This window comes from Bubalus bubalis, chromosome 11 (assembly GCF_019923935.1).
Source record: "Bubalus bubalis isolate 160015118507 breed Murrah chromosome 11, NDDB_SH_1, whole genome shotgun sequence".
NCBI classification, from domain to species: domain Eukaryota; kingdom Metazoa; phylum Chordata; class Mammalia; order Artiodactyla; family Bovidae; genus Bubalus; species Bubalus bubalis.
In genome coordinates, this window is record NC_059167.1 from 52643239 (window position 1) to 52664088 (window position 20850).

The following is a 20850-nucleotide window of genomic DNA, read 5'->3' on the forward strand; positions in this document are numbered from 1 at the left end:
TTCGGTTATAAAAAGCCTTTCTAAGATTGTATTTCTATCCTTTACCTTTAGTTAGCTATTCTCATAAAATTTTTCTGGTTTTTAAATGTGAATGGTATTTTTAAACCACACTTTTGGCATTAGAGATGCTCTTTGTAAATGGGTTGTCACTGAAACAAAGGATCCAGGAATCAAGAGGGTGAGTGTGGCTCTCAGTAGGTTACATTCAATAACCCATTGAAAATAATTTTTGCGTCCTGTACCTGCAACTTTGGGCTCTGCTTTTTGGGCCCCAAGGGAGGAATTCTTCCACCAGGAAACCAACAATGTTCCCACTGAACTGGAAATTGAGATTCCCCCTTGAGTATTTAGGGTTTTTGTGCTCCTGGACCAATGGGAAAACAAGGGGGTTATTATATTGACTGGGGTGGAAAGTGAGTACTCACCTGTGTCTAATTCTTTGCAACACCATGGATTGTAGCCTGCCAGGCTCCTCTGTCCATGGAATTCTCCAGGCAAGAATACTGGAGTGGGTAGCCATTCCTTCTCCAGGCTATCTTCCTATCTCCAAGGATCAAATCTGGATTTCCTGCACTGCAGGTGGACTCTTTACTGTCTGAGCCACCAGGGAAGCCCATTGTCTGGGGTGGTTGATCCCAATTATCAAGGGACATATAGCTGCTGCTGAACTCTGTGGTGTTGGAGAAGACTCGTGAGTCCCTTGGACTGCAAGGAGATCCAACCAGTCCATCCTAAAGGAAATCAGTCCTGAATATTGGAAGGACTAGTGCTAAAGCTGAAACTCCAATACTTGAGCCACCTGATGCGAAGAACCAATTCATTGGAAAAGACCCTGATGCTGGGAAAGATTGAAGGCAGGTGGAGAAGGGGACGACACAGGATGCAATGGTTGGATGGCATCACCTACATGATGGACAGGAGTTTGAGTAGGCTCTGGGAGTTGGTGATGGACAGGGAAGCCTGGCATGCTGCAGTCCATGAGGTTGCAAAGAGTCAGACCTCACTGAGCAACTGAACTGAACTGAAACACTGTAACTCACTGGAGTGCAGTTCAGTTCAGTGGCTCAGTTGTGTCTGACTCTCTGCGACCCCATGAATCGCAGCACGCCAGGCCTCCCTGTCCATCACCAACTCCCGGAGTTCACTCAAACTCACGTCCTTTGAGTTGGTGATGCCATCCAGCCATCTCATCCTCTGTCGTCCCCTTCTCCTCCAGCCCCCAATCCCTCCCAGCATCAGAGTCTTTTCCAATGAGCCAACTCTTCACATGAGGTGGCCAAAGTACTGGAGTTTCAGCTTTAGCATCATTCCTTCCAAAGAAATCCCAGGGCTGATCTCCTTCAGAATGGACTGGTTGGATCTCCTTGCAGTCCAAGGGACTCGCAAGAGTCTTCTCCAACACCACAGTTCAAAAGCATCAATTCTTTGGTGCTCAGCTTTCTTCAGAGTCCAACTCTCACATCCATACATGACCACTGGAAAAACCATAGCCTTGACTAGACGGACCTTTGTTGGCAAAGTAATGTCCCTGCTTTTCAATATGCTACCTAGGTTCATCATAACTTTCTCTTCCAAGGAGTAAGCGTCTTTTAATTTCATGGCTGCAATCACCATCTGCAGTGATTTTGGAGCCCCCAAAAAATAAAGTCTGACACTGTTTCCACTGTTTCCCCATCTATTTCCCATGAAGTGATGGGACCAGATGCCATGATCTTCGTTTTCTGAATGGTGAGTTTTAAGTCAACTTTTTCACTTTCCTCTTTCACTTTCATCAAGAGGCTCTTTAGTTCTTTGCTTTCTGCCGTAAGAGTGGTGTCATCTGAGTGTCTGAGGTGATTGATATTTCTCTCAGCAATCTTGATTCCAGCTTGTGCTTCTTCCAGCCCAGCGTTTCTCATGATGTACTCTGCATATAAGTTAAATAAGCAGGGTGACAATATACAGCCTTGACGTACTCCTTTTCCTATTTGGAACCAGTCTGTTCTTCCATGTCCAGTTCTAAATGTTGCTTCCTGACCTGCATACAGATTTCTCAAGAGGCAGGTCAGGTGGTCTGGTATTCCCATCTCTTTCAGAATTTTCCAGAGTTTGTTGTGAACCACACAGTCAAAGGCTTTGGCATAGTCAATAAAGCAGAAATAGATGTTTTTCTGGAACTCTTGATTTTTTGATGATCCAGTAGATGTTGGCAATTTGATTTCTAGTTCCTCTGGCTTTTCTAAATACAGCTTGAACATCTGGAAGTTCATGGTTCACGTACTGTTGAAGCCTGGCTTGGAGATCTACTTTCAGCAACTTTTAAACACCCAGTTGACCCTTGAACAATGAGGCCTAGGGTTGCTGACCCTTTGCAGTTGGCCTGTATAACTTACAGCTGGCCTTCTGCACCGGCCAACTATGACTTGCAGTTGGCCTTCTATATGTGGTTTTTCTGAATCCGTGGTTCCATATCTGTGGATTCAACCTACTGTGGGTCGTGTAGCACTGTCATGTGTGTGAATGTGTGCTCAGTCGTGTCTGACTCTTTGCAAACTCATGGCCTATAGCCCACCAGGCTCTTCTGTTCATGGGATTTGCTAGGCAAGAATAATGGAGTGGGTTGACATTTCCTTCTCCAGCTTGTGGTACTTACTATTAAGATAAAAAAACAAAAAAAAAAAAAAACAAAAAAAAAACAAACCTGTATAAGTGGACTTGCACAGTTCAAACTGGTGTGAATGATAGTACTTAAAATTTTTTTAATTGGAGAATTTCTTTACAATGTTGCATTGGTTTCTGCTGTACAACAGTGTGAGTCAGCTGTAAGTTTACACATTTCTCTTCCCTCTTGAGCTCCCCGTCACTCTCATCTCACCCCTCTGCTGCTGCTGTCGCTTCAGTCGTGGCCAACTCTGTGCGACCCCATAGATGGCAGCCCACCAGGCTCCCCCGTCCCTGGGATTCTCCAGGCAAGAACACTGGAGTGGGTTGCCATTTCCTTCTCCAATGCATGAAAGTGAAAAGTGAAAGTGAAGCCGCTCAGTCATGTCCGACTCTTAGCGACCCCATGGACTGCAGCCCACCAGGCTCCTCCATCCATGGGTTTTCCAGGCAAGAGTACTGGAGTGGGGTGCCATTGCCTTCTCTGCATCTCCCCGCTCTAGGTCATCACAAAGCACTAGGCTGAGGCTCTCTGTGTTATATAGCAACCTCCCATTAGCTACCTTAACACACGATGTGTATACACTTCAGTGCTACTCTCAATTTGTCCCACTCTCTCCTTCACTTGTTATCTAGTCATTGTGCTGCACATTATATTCCCTGGACTTATTTATATAGCTGCAGGTTTGTATCTTATGACACCTTCACTCATTTTGCTCACCCAGGTCACCACCTACCTCTGGCAGTATCTGTTCTCTGTACCTATGAGTTCAGTTTATTTTAGAATCTACAGTAAGTGAGTTTAGATAGTCTACCTTTCTCTAACTTCTTTCACTTAGGATAATGCCCTCAGGATCTATGTTGTGGCAAATAACAAATTTCCTTTTTTAAAAAATGGCTGAATAATATTCTGGTCCTTGTGGGCCACACATAACACTGTATGCATTCATCCATCCATCCACGGTCACTTATTTTCACATCTTGACTATTGTAAATAGTGCTGCTTTAAACATGGGTGCAGGTTATCTTTTTAAGATAAAAGATTTCATTTACTTCACATAAATACTCAGAAGTGGAATTGCTGCATCATATTCTAAGGTTTTAAATTTCTGAGGAATCTCCAAAGTCTTCCATAAGTGGTTGCACCAATTTACGTTCCTGCCAACAAGGCATGATGGTTGCCCTTTTCTCTCATCTTTGCTAATGCTTGTCTTTTTGATAGTAGTATTCTAACAGGTGTGCGGTGATTATCTTACTGTGGTTCTGTTGCAATTCCCTGGTTAATGATGGGCATCTTTTTGTGTACCTGTTGGTGTTACTTATGTCTTCTTCGGGAAAATGTCTATTCAGATCTTCTACTTTTAGCTATTGAGTTGTCTGAATTGTTTATTTTTTGGATATAAATCCATCAGATATGTAATTTGCAAATGTTGTCTTCCATTCTTTAGGCTGCCTCTTCATTTTATTGATTTCCCTTGCTGTGCAGAGCAGCTTTTTTAGTTTGATGTAGTCCCACTTAGTTTTGCTTTTGCTGCCTTCGCTTTTGGTATCAAAAACAAACAAACAAACAAACTGCTGAGACGGATGTCAGGGAGATTTACACATTTTCTTTTAGTCTAATGACTTTTGGTCTTAGGTTCTTTAGTGCATTCTGAATTAATTTTTTGGTGTAGTGTAATATAGTGGTCCAGTTTTGTTCTCTTGTATGCGGATACCCAGTTTTCCCAATGCCATTTAATGAACAAGACTGTCCTTGTCCTACTGCATATTCTTGCCTCCTTTGTCATAAATTGATCATTTATGTGTGGGTTTATTTCTGGGCTCTCTAGTCTGTTCCATTGATCTGTGTGTGTGTGTGTTTTATGCCAATGTACTACAGTGCTGTGTTTTTTTTTGGGGGGGGGTACAGTGTTTTGATTACTATAGATTCATAATATAGTCAGAAAGCAGAAAGTGTGATGATTTCAGGGTTCTTCTTGCTTTAGCTACTGAAGGTGTTTTGTGGTTCACTTTGGGGAACAGAATGAGTAAAAGCAGAGGAAGAAAGGATTAGAGAATAAGACAGTTGGAATATTCAAGAGAGAATACTGTTGACAGTTTTCTTGTACAATGCTCTCTTGAGGTAATCCTGCTAAATCCTTTGCTGCATGCTTCATAACACCTTGAGGCATTTACCTTCAGTTCAGTTGCTCAGTCGTGTCCGACTCTTTGCGATCCCATGAATTGCAGCACGCCAGGCCTCCCTGTCCATCACCAACTCCCGGAGTTCACTCAGATTCATGTCCATTGAGTCAGTGATGCCATCCAGCCATCTCATCCTGTCGTCCTCTTCTCCCCCTGCCCCCAATCCCTCCCAGCATCAGAGTCTTTTCCATGAGTCAACTCTTTGCATGAGGTGGCCAAAGTACTGGAGTTTCAGCTTTAGCATCATTCCTTCCAAAGAAATCCCAGGGCTGATCTCCTTCAGAATGGACTGGCTGGATCTCCTTGCAGTCCAAGGGACTCTCAAGAGTCTTCTCCAACACCACAGTTCAAAAGCATCAATTCTTTAGCACTCAGCTTTCTTCACAGTCCAACTCTCACATCCATATATAACCACTGGAAAAACCATAGCCTTAACTAGACGGACCTTTGTTGGCAAAGTAATGTCTCCGCTTTTCAATATGCTATCTAGGTTGGTCATAACTTTCCAAGGAGTAAGCGTCTTTTAATTTCATGGCTGCAGTCACCATCTGCAGTGATTTTGCAGCCCAAAAAAATAAAAGTCTGACACTGTTTCCCCATCTATTTCCCATGAAGTGATGGGACCAGATGCCATGATCTTCATTTTCTGAATGTTGAGCTTTAAGCCAACTTTTTCACTCTCCACTTTCACTTTCATCATGAGGCTTTTTAGTTCCTCTTCACTTCTGCCATAAGGGTGGTGTCATCTGCATATCTGAGGTGATTGATATTTCTCCCGGCAATTTTGAGTCCAGCTGTGCTTCTTCCAGCCCAGCGTTTCTCATGATGTACTCTGCATATAAGTTAAATAAACAAGGTGACAATATACAGCCTTGACGTACTCCTTTTCCTATTTGGAACCAGTCTGTTGTTCCATGTCCAGTTCTAACTGTTGCTTCCTGACCTGCATATAGGTTTCTCAAGAGGCAGGTCAGGTATTCCCATCTCTTTCAGAATTTTCCAGTTTGTTGTGATCCACACAGTCAAAGGCTTTGGCATAGTCAAGAAAGCAGAAATAGATGTTTTTCTGGAACTCTCTTGCTTTTTCATGATCCAGCAGATGTTGGCAATTTGATCTCTGGTTCTTCTGCCTTTTCTAAAACCAGCTTGAACATCAGGAAGTTCATGGTTCACATATTGCTGAAGCCTGATTGGAGAATTTTAAGCATTACTCTACTAGCGTGTGAAATGAGTGCAACTGTGCGGTAGTTTGAGCATTCTTTGGCATTGCCTTTCTTTGGGATTGGAATGAAACCTGACCTTTTCCAGTCCTGTGGCCACTGCTGAGTTTTCCAAATTTGCTGGCATATTGATTGCAGCACTTTGACAGCATCATCTTTCAGGATTTGAAACAGCTCAACTAGAATTCCATCACCTCCACTAGCTTTGTTCGTAGCATTTACCTTAAGACAAAGTAAATGCCTTGCCTCAAACCTTGTGCACATTTTATCTACCTATGTACTAGAAAAATAAGATTCTATTATTACTACAGCATATTAAAAAAATGGTCGAATTTTGACCAATTTACAGGGCATTTTTAGAATGGATCAACACAACTAAGTTTGCAAATTCTTATTTTAGTTCTGCTAATAGAGGAATAGACTTTTTTTTCTTGCATATTAAGAGGCAAGTAAGCTTGTTATCACTAGAGCCTGTGGGAGAGCACAAACTGGCATACACTCTGGCCATGTCTCTCCTGTAATCTCTACTAAAGTCTGAGTACTACCATGGTGGGAAGATTGAAACAGCTGTATCACTATGCAAATGCTAGCCATGTGATGTGTATGCAAGTAATTACAACTGAGAGGGAATGTCAGGCTGTGACTTCTGCACTCATGCCCAGGGAAAAACAGGTGTGCGTATGGTAGCTGAGCTGAATACAAGAACTTGTTTCAACCTGTGGAATGTGGTATAATCCCTAGGGACTACACCTGGGGCATTACAGGTACACCTTAAACAGTTGGCACTCCATACCTGTCACCTGGGTGAATTTGAGTGAGTACTGAAACCCATGCAAGTCCTTCCTGTCCTTTGCTGTGTTTTCTTATGACTTCTTTGTTAAGAACTCATAAGGAAAGAGATCAATATGGGTTACACTCAATACAAGTGAGTTTAAGTTCTGAAGGATGGGTAGGATTTTGATTCTGAAAGGTAAGTCATGAGAAATGAAGGAAACTACATAACCAAAGACAGAAATCTTTTTTTGTATCTTTCTCAAATTAACTGAGCAGACTATGCGATCGTTGGTACGAAAGATTAGGAACAGAACACTGGACTAGATTATGCAGAATGGGCTGCAAGAATGAAAGTTAAGTTTTAATGTTAAGAATCAATCAAGGACTGCACTGACATACTGAGGTAACACTAGGGGCACCCAGTCCTTCCTACCATTACTAGGTTACACTAGTCACCCATTTCCTACAAGAAACTCAAGACCTAGGCCAAAGTGCTTCTGTATCTTTTGCAAACACAATCTAGTGACATCATTTATAGGATTTAAAATTCACAAAAGTGTGCACCTCCAGCCACAGACTTCAAGATCTCTATGACTGTTTATAACATGAAAGTTTAAACCATTATTCCTTAGGAAACAGAAGTTTTTCAACCATTCTAAGTTTACTATCAGCATTACTCGTCTTGTAACCATTATCCTGAACCTTCAAAATAAAAAGGTATTGATCCTGACTAACTGCAGTTAAGACAAATCCTAATTACATAAAGCCTTTGGTAATTAGTTTCTAAATCTGTAAAAGCGGAACAAAGTTCTTCCAGGGTCTTTGTGAGGATTATCTAGAAGAAAAACACACACAGCACCTGGTGTTTACCATAATGCAGTTAGTGATGTTGGTCCTTCTCTTACACAGATCAACTGACTTAAGAACGTGACACCTGTAGAGGAACATGCTTTCTCAACAACAAAAGAAAAGCTGAGGGCTTGTGTGCAGCATAAAGATCTTTTTAATATTTTAATAGGTTTATGATGGAGTGAGAGTGAAAAGACAGCATCACACTGAAAAGGGTTGAACTGGGGGGGACCACAGGCTGGGGCTCTAAAAGCCTGCTCCTACTAAAGGATAAACATTCTGTGAGGCATTTTAGAAATGCCACATTCTTCATCATGTATTCCTAGACTGACAAAACTTTTCCTTCAAGTGCACAAAGATATGGCAGATGGTTAACAGGACTTTTTACTCAAAGTCTAGTAACTGGTAAGATGTAGAGCACTCTAGAAATGAAACTTGACTGTTATGGCCAATTTAATTACATGTCATGTGAAGAGTACTTTATGATGTTGCAAATAGGTTTTTTGGTTTTATTCTAGCTATGAAAGTCGCTCAGTCGTGTCCGACTCTGCAACCCATGAACTCTCCAGGCCAGAATACTGGAGTGGGTAGCCTTTCCCCTTCTCCAGGGGATCTTCCCAACCCAGGGGTCAAACCCAGGTCTCCTGCATTGAAGGTGGATTCTTCACCAGCTGAGCTACAAGTGAAGCCCTTATTTTAGCTATATAAGCTGTCTAAAGATGGTCTAATTTTTTCTTAGTTGAGTTTTTCACACCAATGATTACCCCTGTTTTTGCACTCTGAAAGAGATTTTTATAAGGACAGTTCCAGCCTGGAATTCTGGTTTTGCCCCTGCTAATGCTTTCATCAGCTAAACTGGCAACTGATAACTAACGTGACTCTGTTGAAATGAACGCATGTTCTAATTTCCTTTGCAAGGAATACGGTACTCTTTCAAAATGCTTATCTAGTATCTGCATAGTGTGAGCTTAGTGGCTCTAGCAGTTATTACTCACATTGAGTTTTAAAATGAATTTATTAAAGAATGGTCCTAGGAAGGCAACAATGTTTGATTTGTCATTAAAAAAAAAGTTCTGTTTCTTCATGCCATATAATAAAGAGGGTACAGAGTTGTGAGCTTCTTTCTATTGGAATTCTCTGATAGTATAGCAGAGTAGTCATTTCTGCAATGCTAGAATAAATTAAAAAAAAGTCTCTTCTATGCTTCTCTTCAAAAAGCGATGAACAGTAACAGGATGGCATTAAAAAGCCATTTCTTTTTTCTATTCATTCTGTAGTATTCGAGCCAGTATCTAGGAAACAGAGGAGAGAAAGAGTAAATTCAAGAAGCAACTTAAATATTTCGAGACAATCTTTCAAAAGTAAAACAGGAACTAACAGTGGTGAAGAAGGGGAGACAAAAAGCTGACCACAGTAGTATCTTCTGTACTTAAATGTCGTTTCACCTTAATGGGAAAGTCAACCTTTAGCCTCCATAGTTATGTTAAAAATCAAGCTATACTACATTTGGTTTATATACTTTTTTCCAGGTCCTCTACTTTCCCAAGATTTAAAACCACAAAGGACAATAATGTATAATCAGAAGAAATTTGTATTTAATTCCTGGTGAGGAAAAAACCCCCAAATTCTAGTCACTATCACTTTTTCCCAGCTTCTCTATTAGGAACTGAACTGTATTTCAGATAGCTGACCTGTAGAAAAAATGGTTTTATTTCACAGTAGCACTGCATTTATCTGGTTAGGAATGGTATTATTACTTAATCTCCTACCTCTAACTGCCACAGCCATTTATATTTTAATGACTGTTTTCTTCTGCTGACATAGAGGAACATGGCACACAATCTAAACTTTTCTTGACTACTCAGTGATTCTTTCTTTGAAGAGCACTTATACTGTGCTGTAAGTGAAGCAAGCTCCTCAGAAGCCACCGAAGGAGGTAAGGCTGGTTTGTACTTTACATCCACTGAAGTTTGAGAAAATAAGATACATCTTTTATTTTTAAGAAGCAAGAGAAATATACTTTAAGGACCACTTATAAGTAAAATACATATGTTTACATGGAGTCTTTGATATTAAGTTTGCTCAGGGGCCTTCACTGACTTTTTGGTTATTAAATATGTTTCAAATAATTGAAACCGACACTCTGCTAGTTTCTAACTGTGCTGTCCAATATGGTAGCCACTGGCTGGGCACATGTGCTTCAAGTTAACTAATAAATATGAGACCATTAACTATCTCAGCTACCCTAACCCATTTCAAGTGCTTAATATCAGATGTGGCTACAGGAGAGTACAGACAGAAAATTTCCATTAGGATTCTGATCCATATAATTAACTCATTTTGGTAGAGGTCTAGAAATTACACAGTAATGCTAAAATCCTATAGTAAAAGTTTGAAAACCTAAGGGTTATAAGGATGCTATTAGCCTAAATTATAAGAAAGACTTGGGGAAAAAAAATACATTATCTGACATACAGAGAAATGTTATCACTTGTGATCCAGGAGCTATTTTTAAACAGACTTTTGTTGTTGTTATAACAAGGACCAATGTATATGATAACTATATAAAGTTATCCTAAAGTTCTTAGAATGATTATTTCTAGTTAACCTTCTGAAACGTACAAGCCACTGTAACATTGCTCATTTTAGAGACTCTGACATCTGGAAAACACAATTTCTTTAAAAAAGGGAGAAAGGTATAATTTCAGGCAGCTATCAGGCTTAAGAGAACAATAGTTAATGAGTTGTGTGAAAAACAATGTATTCACAAATGAGTTATTACTATAAAGATATATATAAATGAAAGCTAGAGGATTATATACTCAAGTGATACGTTATCTCCAGATGATGTTACAAATGATGTCTTTTCTTCTGTGTGGTTTTCTGTCTTTATATCTTTTCAGTGATTAGAGCGTTTCTTTGAAACCCAAATTATAACAATAAAAACCTAACCTATAACCCAGGAAATGTAGGGTTTTGCTTTCCACATTTGTCTTTCTCTTGCTTTTCACAACTCCCCTTCTTGGAATATGACAGTCTTCTCTATTGAATTTCAGGAATAATTGCTTTAAATGCAAACTGTTCAGAATACAAAGTAAAAGTAAGTATATTTAAAATACAATTTATATATTTATTTTTGCTAATTGAATTTAATCATGGGACAGAAAGCAGAGACATACAGTTTCTGAAACATTAAAGGCGTGAACAAGTTCCTAGGTCTGCTGTGAAAATATCTGTGAGTAACAGATGAGAAGACTAGATGTTTACCCTTATGAGTGATGGGGCTCTTATAATTATTTAAAAGATTTTAAATAATCACTTTAAAATGTATAGCTATTCAGTAACACAGAAACCATAGGATAAATTGTTGAAATTAAACACTTAAGGAAAAAGAAAAAGCTTGAGAAATACTTCAAACCTGTAACAGAAATAGGGAAGAAAAGCTTACTAATTTGTTCCCCTTTCCCCCAACACAAATTCAACCTGTGCAAGTAGTCTATGTGTCATATGAAATGTTTATACCTAAAGTTAGTAAGAGGACTATTTGAGATCCGGAATTTAGAATCTGAGAAAGGAGCCAGGTCTCTAGCTGGGAGTAGATCATTAGCCACCTTTCCCCCTTACTTTCAGATGATTGTCTAAATACGCATGAAAACAAGATTTCAAGTAGTTTTGCTTTCACAGTAATTAGGGTAGACACTTACTTTTACCATCACAGGCTACAATTTTCACTTTATCCACTTTAATAAGTTCTGTCACCTCTCTGAATTCAACATCATTCAATACAAAAGTCCACACGTTATCGCAGAATCTGTATGTATTTAGAGAGCCCTTTAAAACAAAACATTGAGGCAAACCATGAAGTCATTTTTTCCCCCTCACATTTTTCTCCAGACAACTTATGAAATCCTAGCTACAAGTACGTAATTCTCAAAATAGGATGAAAATTAAGGAAAATACAGCAAGCAAGCTAAGTGTTAAAATACCATACTCTTACTTAAAAAAAATCCTAGAGACCTATGCCAAGGTAAGAGTTTATTTTAGTTAGCAGACTATTTCCAGCACTGGAAGAGCCTGCAAATTACTCACCTGAAATCTGAAGGGAAATCTGAATTTGTATTTCTACTGCCCTCATGTGGTGAAAGTATGAAAATGTATTTGAATTTTTATGAAACTGCTTTAAGAAAGCAACCTATTTTATTGTGTATGTTAATTCTCCAAATTTGTACAAATGCATGGAATTCCTAGAAACATTACTATATTAGCCACTAAGATGATAACATTATTGTCCTGTGCAACTGACATTCTTCTATTTCTTTTAGGAAAAATATGTGTCTGAACATTAAAAAGATCGTTTTGAAGAGTGTGATGGTGCAAGGATGAATGCTAGCAGAGTATAATCAAAACCTGAGAGACACACACATGCACATGGATTCACAAAACACTGAAATTTAGTATTTGATAAGACACTTACATGCCTAAAACCTTCAAACCAGAAAAAAAATTCAGCACAAAACTGTTCCCTGCAGTGTTACCTGTAATACCAAAATGTGAGTTCTCACTAATGTCTTACAAAGTTAGGATGACTAGGGTAACTATAATGGTTATGACTTAGTTTACTAAATTCATTAAATAATAGGAATAATTACCATCCTAGGTGCTAAGGATACAATGGTAAGCAATAGACATATGATCCCTGCCACCCAAGAGGTTTAGCTGAGCAGGGAAGATCTTTAAAACAAGTAAATACATAGTGTGAAGTGCTATGTGGGCTTGAGTTACTTGGAGTATAGCAGAAGACAGGACAGAGGACGCTTGCGTTCCAAAGACTAAGGAGTCAAGGAAAGAAAGGTGGGACAGCAGCAATGAAGACAAATACCTGGTATGGGATAAGAAGTTCCAGAAACCAGAATAGACAGGAGGTCCTAAGGTAAAAGAGAGCATGAACCTTGGGAAAGCTTTCATATCCTGAGGGTATTAGGAGGTCAGTGAAGGATTTCAAGCAGAGGAGTAATGTACTAAAATTGCATTTTTGGTGATGGCATGAAGACCAGACGACAGGGGAGTGTGACTGGAGGAAGGAGCCCCTAAGAAGCTATAGCTGGCTGTGTCAAACAGGTGACAGAGGCTGGGAAATAGCAGGAGCAAAGGGTCCTGAGAAGTGGAGAGGTTTTAAAAGATAGATCTGTCAAAACTTGACAACCAACTGGATATGGTTGGATAGTGAAGAGAGAAGTCTTGGTTAGTCCCAAGTTTCAGGTTCGTGTAACAAGCCAGAAAAAGCTGGTTCATAGAAAAAGCTGGTTTGAGAGGAAAGTTAAATTTGAGTTTGAGCTACAACTTACTGTATCCAGTGCACAGCTGGACTGTAAAAGCAAGTATGGGAGAATATCAGCTTTAAAGTCAAAGACTGGATGAGATCATGAAAGGAGCATATGTGAAGCCCTAGATAACCCCTTAGGAAAACCAACAATTAAGTGACAGAGACAGTAGGAAAACTACAAAGGAGCCTGAGAGAAGGGTCAGAGAATAGAAGGAAAGCTAGAACAGTACGGTTTCAAGGGAAGTATGAATTCTAAGAGATTAATCAACAGTATTACTGATTGTACACTGGATTTATCAATAAATAACTTGACAAGAGAAGTTTCAGTAGGAGTGAGATTAATGCATTGAAAATCACTCAGAACATACTGTTAAGTAAAAAGACACAAAGTTGTAAGTGTAAAAAAATTTTTTTTTAATTAGATCTGTTCTTTTTACTATAGTTTGAGGCTTTTGGAAGGCTGAAAAACCAAATGCCAACTTCAGTGTTCATTTCTGGCATCCCTGAGTGTGTGTATAATCCAGGATCCTATGAACGTGAAGGTTACTGTCATATCCAGCCGGTGGTAGCTGTGTCAATAATGTGAACTAGGTAGGTCACTGTGATTTACGATTAGCATGTGAACATTCAAATATGCTGAAATTCAATACTTTTTATATTCAAAATATTCCTTATAGATGATATGCGGTTACACTGTATCCTTACTATACATTTTTCCCACTTTTTTTTTTTTTTTTTTTTTTACATATATCTATAACTGAGTACGGAGGAGGCAATGGTACCCCACTCCAGTACTCTTGCCTGGAAAATCCCATGGACAGAGGAGCCTGGTAGGCTCCAGTCCATGGTGTTGCTAAGAGTCGGGAACGACTAAGCGACTTCACTTTGACTTTTCACTTTCATGCACTGGAGAAGGAAATGGCAACCCGCTCCAGTGTTCTTGCCTGGAAAATCCCAGGGACGGTGGAGCCTGATGGGCTGCCGTCTATGGGGTCGCACAGAGTCGGACACAACTGAAGCGACTTAGCAGCATAACTGAGTAACACTTTTTAAATCCTTTAAACAGATCCAGACTAGAAATCTACAATAACTAGATGATCACTCAGACCTTGTGAACCCTATAACTCTATAAACAAATTCTCTACATGGGCTAAAGTTTATGTACCATCATGGCTCAATTTAAAGGATCAAGTTTTGAATAACAAACTAGACAGAGGTATATATATGACTGTACAAAAAAAAGCTAACTTTGCCAGAATTACTACTGTTCAAGAATCTACTGATAAAATTTTATAAAGACATATTTTACTCTAGATAATTATTAGGCATGTGAAACTGGTGTGACTTGTTTACAAATATAAAATACATGCAGATTTCATCTCTTCATGTAAATACGTCAAATGTGGCCCTGTCTGTCTTCTTTTGCCTTCTATACCCAATATCCAGAACAATGCCTTGTACTAATGGGCATTGAAATGTTTGCTGAATAAATGGCATTTTGTCTTTTGTTTTTCATCACCAGCTAAAACCAAAAACCCCAAACACTGATGTTCTCTTAAATGCAAATTAACATCTATGTTCTTTTTATATGATGATTTTCATATCTTTTAATCTGAATTTACTATCAAATTAAGATTGTTTGGTTTGGTCTTACTGTTCAAAGTACAAATGATTCCTATGAGACCTAGCTATCAGAAGAGCCCATTATTTGCCAACAGGTCTGCCAGTAAGCCATGCTATCTAAGAGTAGGTGGGAAGCAACATGAAGTTTCTAGAAATTACATTATACTTCCCTGGCCAGAGTTTAAAAATCATAACTGATCCTTAGAAATTACTCTCACTTACCTTCAATCCTGAAGATATTGTTTCAGACATCTGAAATCTCAGTAACTCTTCAAGGAAGGTAGCCAAACATATATAGGCTGATTTGTGAAATAATGGAATAAAAATCTAAAAACTGTGTCTCACATTAAGTGGATGAACTGGTAGATATATCATTTAAATATAGAACAGGATTCAGTTGGTCTAAAACAAGTTTTAAAGTTTCATTAAGTCATCTCTTTTTATGATTAATAAATACGGAAGTATTGTAAAAATCACTATTGTAACAACCATGGTGCAGCTTCTAGATTTAAGAATATACGCTTACCCTGAAGTTGACGCGGTTCCTGACCCTCTGTGCCAGCGCTGCGTTTATAGCCTTATCAAACTGAAGTAGAACTTGAAGGGCAAGTTGGGGGGTAATCTGTTGAGACTGAAAAAATAAAGGTCATGAATCCTCTTTGGGAAGAACATTAAAGACAAAAATAAAAATATATGAGTTATCATCTAAAATTTAAGGTTAATCAGAGCCTCTAAACTCGAATCCCTTGTTCTTTTTTTGCAATGACAGGCAATTAATAAGCAAAAGCTGACAGTATTTTCTTACACTATCTTGAAACAAACATAATTTTGAAAAGAAAACATACAGTGATGTTACAACATCAGGACAAAACTCTGTCTGTCACTCCTTCACAGTATCTGGAAAGAAGTTTTCACTGATAAACTGAAGGAATCAAGTCTTGAGAAAAAACTTGGGATCAGTAATATGTTAAAAAAAAAAATCTAATAAAATTCATCAAAGTTCAAGATATATGAAAATAAACGGAAATACACAATATGTTCTTGGATGAGAAGTTTATGTATAAACATTAATTTTCCGATGAGAAGTTTATGTATAAACATTAATTTTCCTAAAATTATGAATTCAAAATTCTAATTTACATCTCAAGACTTGCATTAACTTGTCTAAAGTTAAAGCCACACACAATATGCTATTTTCATAATTATGAGAACAAGAATTACTATACATCCATCTAAATAAAAATGTTGATTTTTAGTCTCTCACCTGTATAAGCTCATCGAGGCTCTCCTGAAGACTGTTTCCCAATGTGGTATTTCTGTACAACTGATATGCCATGGCTTAGGAGGGAGAAATTCCTTTTCTTATTCAGGCTTGCATTGATGTCCTAAAAATTTAATATGAAAGTATTAAAAAAAAAACATTATAAATCACATATGTAATACAGTCTACCTCATATATTCAAATATACACTATTACTGGGCTTCCCTGATGGCTCAGTGAGTAAAGAATCTGCCTGCAATGGAGGAGACACAGGCGACATGGGTCCGATCCCTGGGTTGGGAAGATCCTCTGGAGGAGGAAAATCGCAACCTATTCTAGCATTCTTGCCTGAAAAATCCCACTGATAGAGGAACCTGGTGGATTACAGTCCAAAGGATCACAAAGAATTGGAAGTGACTGAGTGCCTCAGCCGGAGAGGGCAAGGGCACCCCACTCCAGTACTCTTGCCTGGAAAATCCCATGGACAGAGGAGCCTGGTAGGCTGCAGTCCATGGGGTCACACAGTGTTGGACACGACTGAAGTGACTTAGCAGCAGAGTGACTCAGCACATACTATATATACTATATATTAACTTAGGAATTACAAAGAATGGTTAAAAACGCTTTTTCTGTTTTTCTATTATTTCAACATAGGCATTTACACTCCTTTATACAGAGTGTGTGTGTATATGTATATATAAATGCACACCATTATCATTTCTTTCAAACATCTACCTTTTGATCTACTCTGGACTTTACCATGTACCATTTTTTTCCACTTACTGCCAAGGCAGTGATTCAATCTCCAGCTCACATTTGTGTGCCTTCCCCTTCATTTTCCTATTCTCTTAAAATGCAGTATTTATAGAGTGCCTACCAAGAAGATAACACGGTGATAGGTATCATGGGAGAGGAAGATGAAGATACACTCTGATTTTAAATAATTTATACTTTTGGGAAGGTAAACATAAAAAAGACATACAAAAGAAATTTAATAGAGAATAAGAACTGTGACAGAGACTATACAGAAGCTGATTGCATGAGTTGGCTCACAAAAACTTCCTGATTCTTCAAGCTAGACTTTAGCCAAGCAGAGGAGGAGAGAAAAGTCACCTTAGGCTGAAAAAACAGAAGGAGTAAAGCCACGGAAGGATGAAATCATCCAGTCTATAGAGAGAACTACAAGTTGATCCATATTAGGGTATAGGTATATGAATAGAAGTGGTAGGACATGAGGCTGAAAAAGATGACGTGGATGGATTTGTCAGGAAAGGTGCCAGAATTTTACAGTGAGGGTAAGGGGAGCCCCTGAAGCTTTCTAGGTAGGAAAGGTCAGACAAATGGGCAGCAATGTAAAGGATGTACTTGAATACAAGTTTAGAAAGAGATGAAGGATGAGGAGTACAGATTCAGCAAATACTGAGCTTCTACCACATGTTGCGGGCAAGATCCCTGACCTTGTCACACTTTCAGTTTGGACAGGAGACAGTTGTACACAGAGTAGCCATCAAGTAAAACTTAGCAAAAAATAACAGCTGCCTTCTCATTACATACTTGGTGAGCATCTGATACGCCTGATCACTCCTGCCTTCTCCAAGTCTTTTCTCTGGCTTTTGTGACCCCCACAGTCAGCCTTCTCCTCCCGTCACGCTGGGCACTACAGTTTCTTGCTTCCTTTGGTGGGCTGCTCCTCAGCAACCTGACTTCTAAGCCTTGAGCACCCCAAGGCTTCTTATGTCTTCCCTCTGTTTGTTTACTCCCTTAATTACCCTATCTAGGCTACAACTTTAAATACATTGTATTTATCTGCTGATGACACGCAAACTTTTTGCCAGTCCTGACCTTTCATATGTCCATGTTGCGGCACACAAAATGATGTCCTTGACACTGGATGGAAATATCAAATAGTAGATCAAATTAAATTTGTCAAAAACCAAATTCCTTGATATTCTTTCTTCAAAACTCTTCTGCCCCTGGTTTGCCTACCTCAATTAACAGTAAATCTAGTCTTCCAGAAAGATGGCCCCAAAACCTTACAGTCAAGTCCTCTCACATCCTGCACGCAAGCTATCAGCAAATCCTTTCAGCTATTCCTTCTGAATATAACTAGAATCGGACAACCTTGACCATCTCCACTGCTAGTACTAGATCACCATCATCTGTCACTAAGATTTACAGAGATAGACAAGTAAGGGGTCACCCTCTTTCTGCCCTTGTCTATCCCACCCCTGCCTGCCCCTTGAGTTGTTACAGTGAACCTTTTAAAACAGAAATAAAATCACATCACTCATCTATCAAAACCTCTCATGGCAGCATCCTATTTCAAAGTAAAAACCAAAGTCCTCCTAATGGTTTTTAAGGCCTGAGTGATCTGGGCCCTCCACTATGTCTCTGGAACTTGACTTCTTCCACCCTCTCTCTCACTGACTGCTTCAGCCATACCAGTGCTCTGCTTCAACATGGCAAGATGTTCTTGCTTAGGGCCTTGGTGTTGGCTGTTCTTTTTGGTTCAAATGTCTGTGCAGATACCTGCATGGTTTACTCTCTCATTTGATTCAGATCTCTGCTCAGGTATTACTTCATCAGAAATGACTTTTGTGACCAACCTAGAAAAAAGAACTTCCCCCCTTTCCCTTTGCACTGCTTCATCTTCATACCAGTAGCTGAAGCTGACGTAAATATGCTTATCCTGTTTCCATCCCCACTAAAACAGATGTTCCCTAAAGATAGGACCTTCATTCACTTATATATTTATCATCTGGAGCAATGCCTAGTACACAGTATGAATTCTGTTCATACTGTATCTGTTCATGAATAAATAACTTGGTGATATGTCAAAATGCCAATAGCAAATTGTGTTGCCATTAGGTGCATTTGTAACAGGTTTTCTACTTTACTGAAGGAAGTGAAGCAGTAAGAACTTTAACTCTCAAAACTACATCTAAGCACCTATCAGTATCTGCATACTCTGTTTGTCACTGAAGTCAAACTATCCATGTTGTTACCTAAATACAACCTGTGTACCAGGTCCTAACTTCTCTAGGACAGGATATTGTTTCAATAATTCAATTATTCCTTCTCTATCAAATTCCCATCTATGGATCTTTCCCATGAACAAACAGGAGCTATTTCTCTCATCTTAAAAAGTCTCAACTTGCTTTTCCCGCCAGCCTCACTTTTTTTCTCTATTCTTCTATGTAGCAAAAACACCAAATAGTTGTTTGTATTCACAGTCTCTCATTCCTTTTCTCACATTTTCTCTTAAATTTACTCCTTAAGGTTTTGCCTCAAGCATTAAATGAAACAGATTGTGAAGGTTATCACTGGCAATGCTACAACTAATAATCCTCTCTTAGTTCTCATCAGACTTAAGCATTTGGCAAAGCTGAATGTTCGCTCCTCTTTGATAAAGGATCTTGTCTTAGCTACTGGGACAGTACACTTTCAGGGTCGTTCTCTTAATTTACTGGTCCCTCCTCAGTATCGTTTGCTAGTTGATGCTCTTCTCCCTTAACTCATAATTTCACAAGACACCCCCTTGGTTCTCTGGCTTTCTGTGTACACTCATGCCTTGCTGCTATCACTCTGTCTCATGGCTTTACACACCATTGCTGATGATCCCCAAATTCGTATACTAGCAAAGACCTTGCCCTGGACTCATTCCTGGATCCAACTGCCTACTATCACTCTGTCTCATGGCTTTACACACCATTGCTGATGATCCCCAAATTCGTATACTAGCAAAGACCTTGCCCTGGACTCATTCCTGGATCCAACTGCCTACTTAGCATCTCTATTTGTTGTCTTTCCTGTCTGAGTTAATAAAACTCCATACCTCTATGGGCTTAGGCAAAAACCTGTGAAGATATTCCTGCCCACCTTTTCCTACCCTTGGTCTGGCCATCTTACCTCCACATCCAATCTCTAGCATAACCTGGTAACTCTACTTTCAATATGCATTCGGAATCCAGCCGTTTTTCACCATGTGTACTCTTACCACCCTGATGTCTGCCACTGTAACTGTCACTGGGATTACTGAAATAGCTTCCTCACTCGTTTCCTGGTTTCCATGCTTGCCTTCTACATTCTAATCCCAATTCAGCGGTCAGGTGCTCTTTTAGAACACAGTGTTTCTCTTCTTTGTGCAGAACTCTCATGTAGCGCCACCCAAGTTGGACAGGTGATAGTGGAGAGTTCCAACAAAATGTTATCCACTGGAGGGAATGGCAAACCACTCCAGTATACTTGCTGTGAGAACCTCACGGACTGTATAAAAAGGCAAAAAGATATGACATGGAAGATGAGCCCCAGAGGTCAGCAGATGTCCAATATACTACTGGGGAAGAGCAGAGGACACCTACTAACAGCTCCAGAGAGAATGACGCGGCTAGGCCCAAGTGGAAATGGCACTCAGTTGTGGATGTGTCTGGTGATGAAAGTACTACCCAATGCTGTAAAGAACAAGTACTGCATAGGAACCTGGAATGTTAGGTCCATGAATCAAGGTAAACTGGACATGGTCAAGCAGGAAATGGCAAGAGGAAACAGCGACATTTTAGGAATCAGTGAACTAAAATGGATGGGAATGTGTGAATTTAATTCAGATAACCATTATATCTACTACTGTGGGCAAGAATCCCATAGAAGAAATGGAGTAGCCCTCATAGTCAACAAAAGAGTCTGAAATGCAGTATTTTCGTGTAACCGTAAAAATGACAGAATCATCTTGGTTTGTTTCAAGCCAAACCATTCAATATCACAGTAATCCAAATCTCTGCCCCAACCACTGATGCTGAAGAAGCTGAAGCTGATCAGTTCTATGAAGACCTCCTAGAATTAACACCAAAAAAAGATGTCCTGTTCATCATAGGGGACTGGAATGCAAAAGTAGGAAGTCAAGAGATACTTGGGAGGAACAGACGAGTTTGGCCTTGAATACAAAATGAAGCAAGACAAAGGATAACCGAATTCAGCCA

General features: G+C 39.4%; 1 protein-coding gene across 3 annotated transcripts in view; it reads right to left on the minus strand.

The window, feature by feature from the left end:
* Positions 1-8663: 8663 nt before the first annotated feature.
* Positions 8664-20850, minus strand: part of GTF2A2 (general transcription factor IIA subunit 2) — a 33800-nt gene continuing 21613 nt past the window's right edge. For all 3 annotated transcript variants that reach the window (XM_006072336.4, XM_006072337.4, XM_044925066.2), the window contains exons 2-5: positions 15878-15998; positions 15140-15244; positions 11372-11498; positions 8664-8959 (exon numbers count right to left, since the gene is read on the minus strand). In XM_006072336.4, coding sequence (XP_006072398.1) covers positions 8934-8959; positions 11372-11498; positions 15140-15244; positions 15878-15949 — 330 coding nt within the window. In that variant the 5' untranslated portion in view covers positions 15950-15998 and the 3' untranslated portion in view covers positions 8664-8933. The remainder of the gene's footprint in view (positions 8960-11371; positions 11499-15139; positions 15245-15877; positions 15999-20850) is intronic.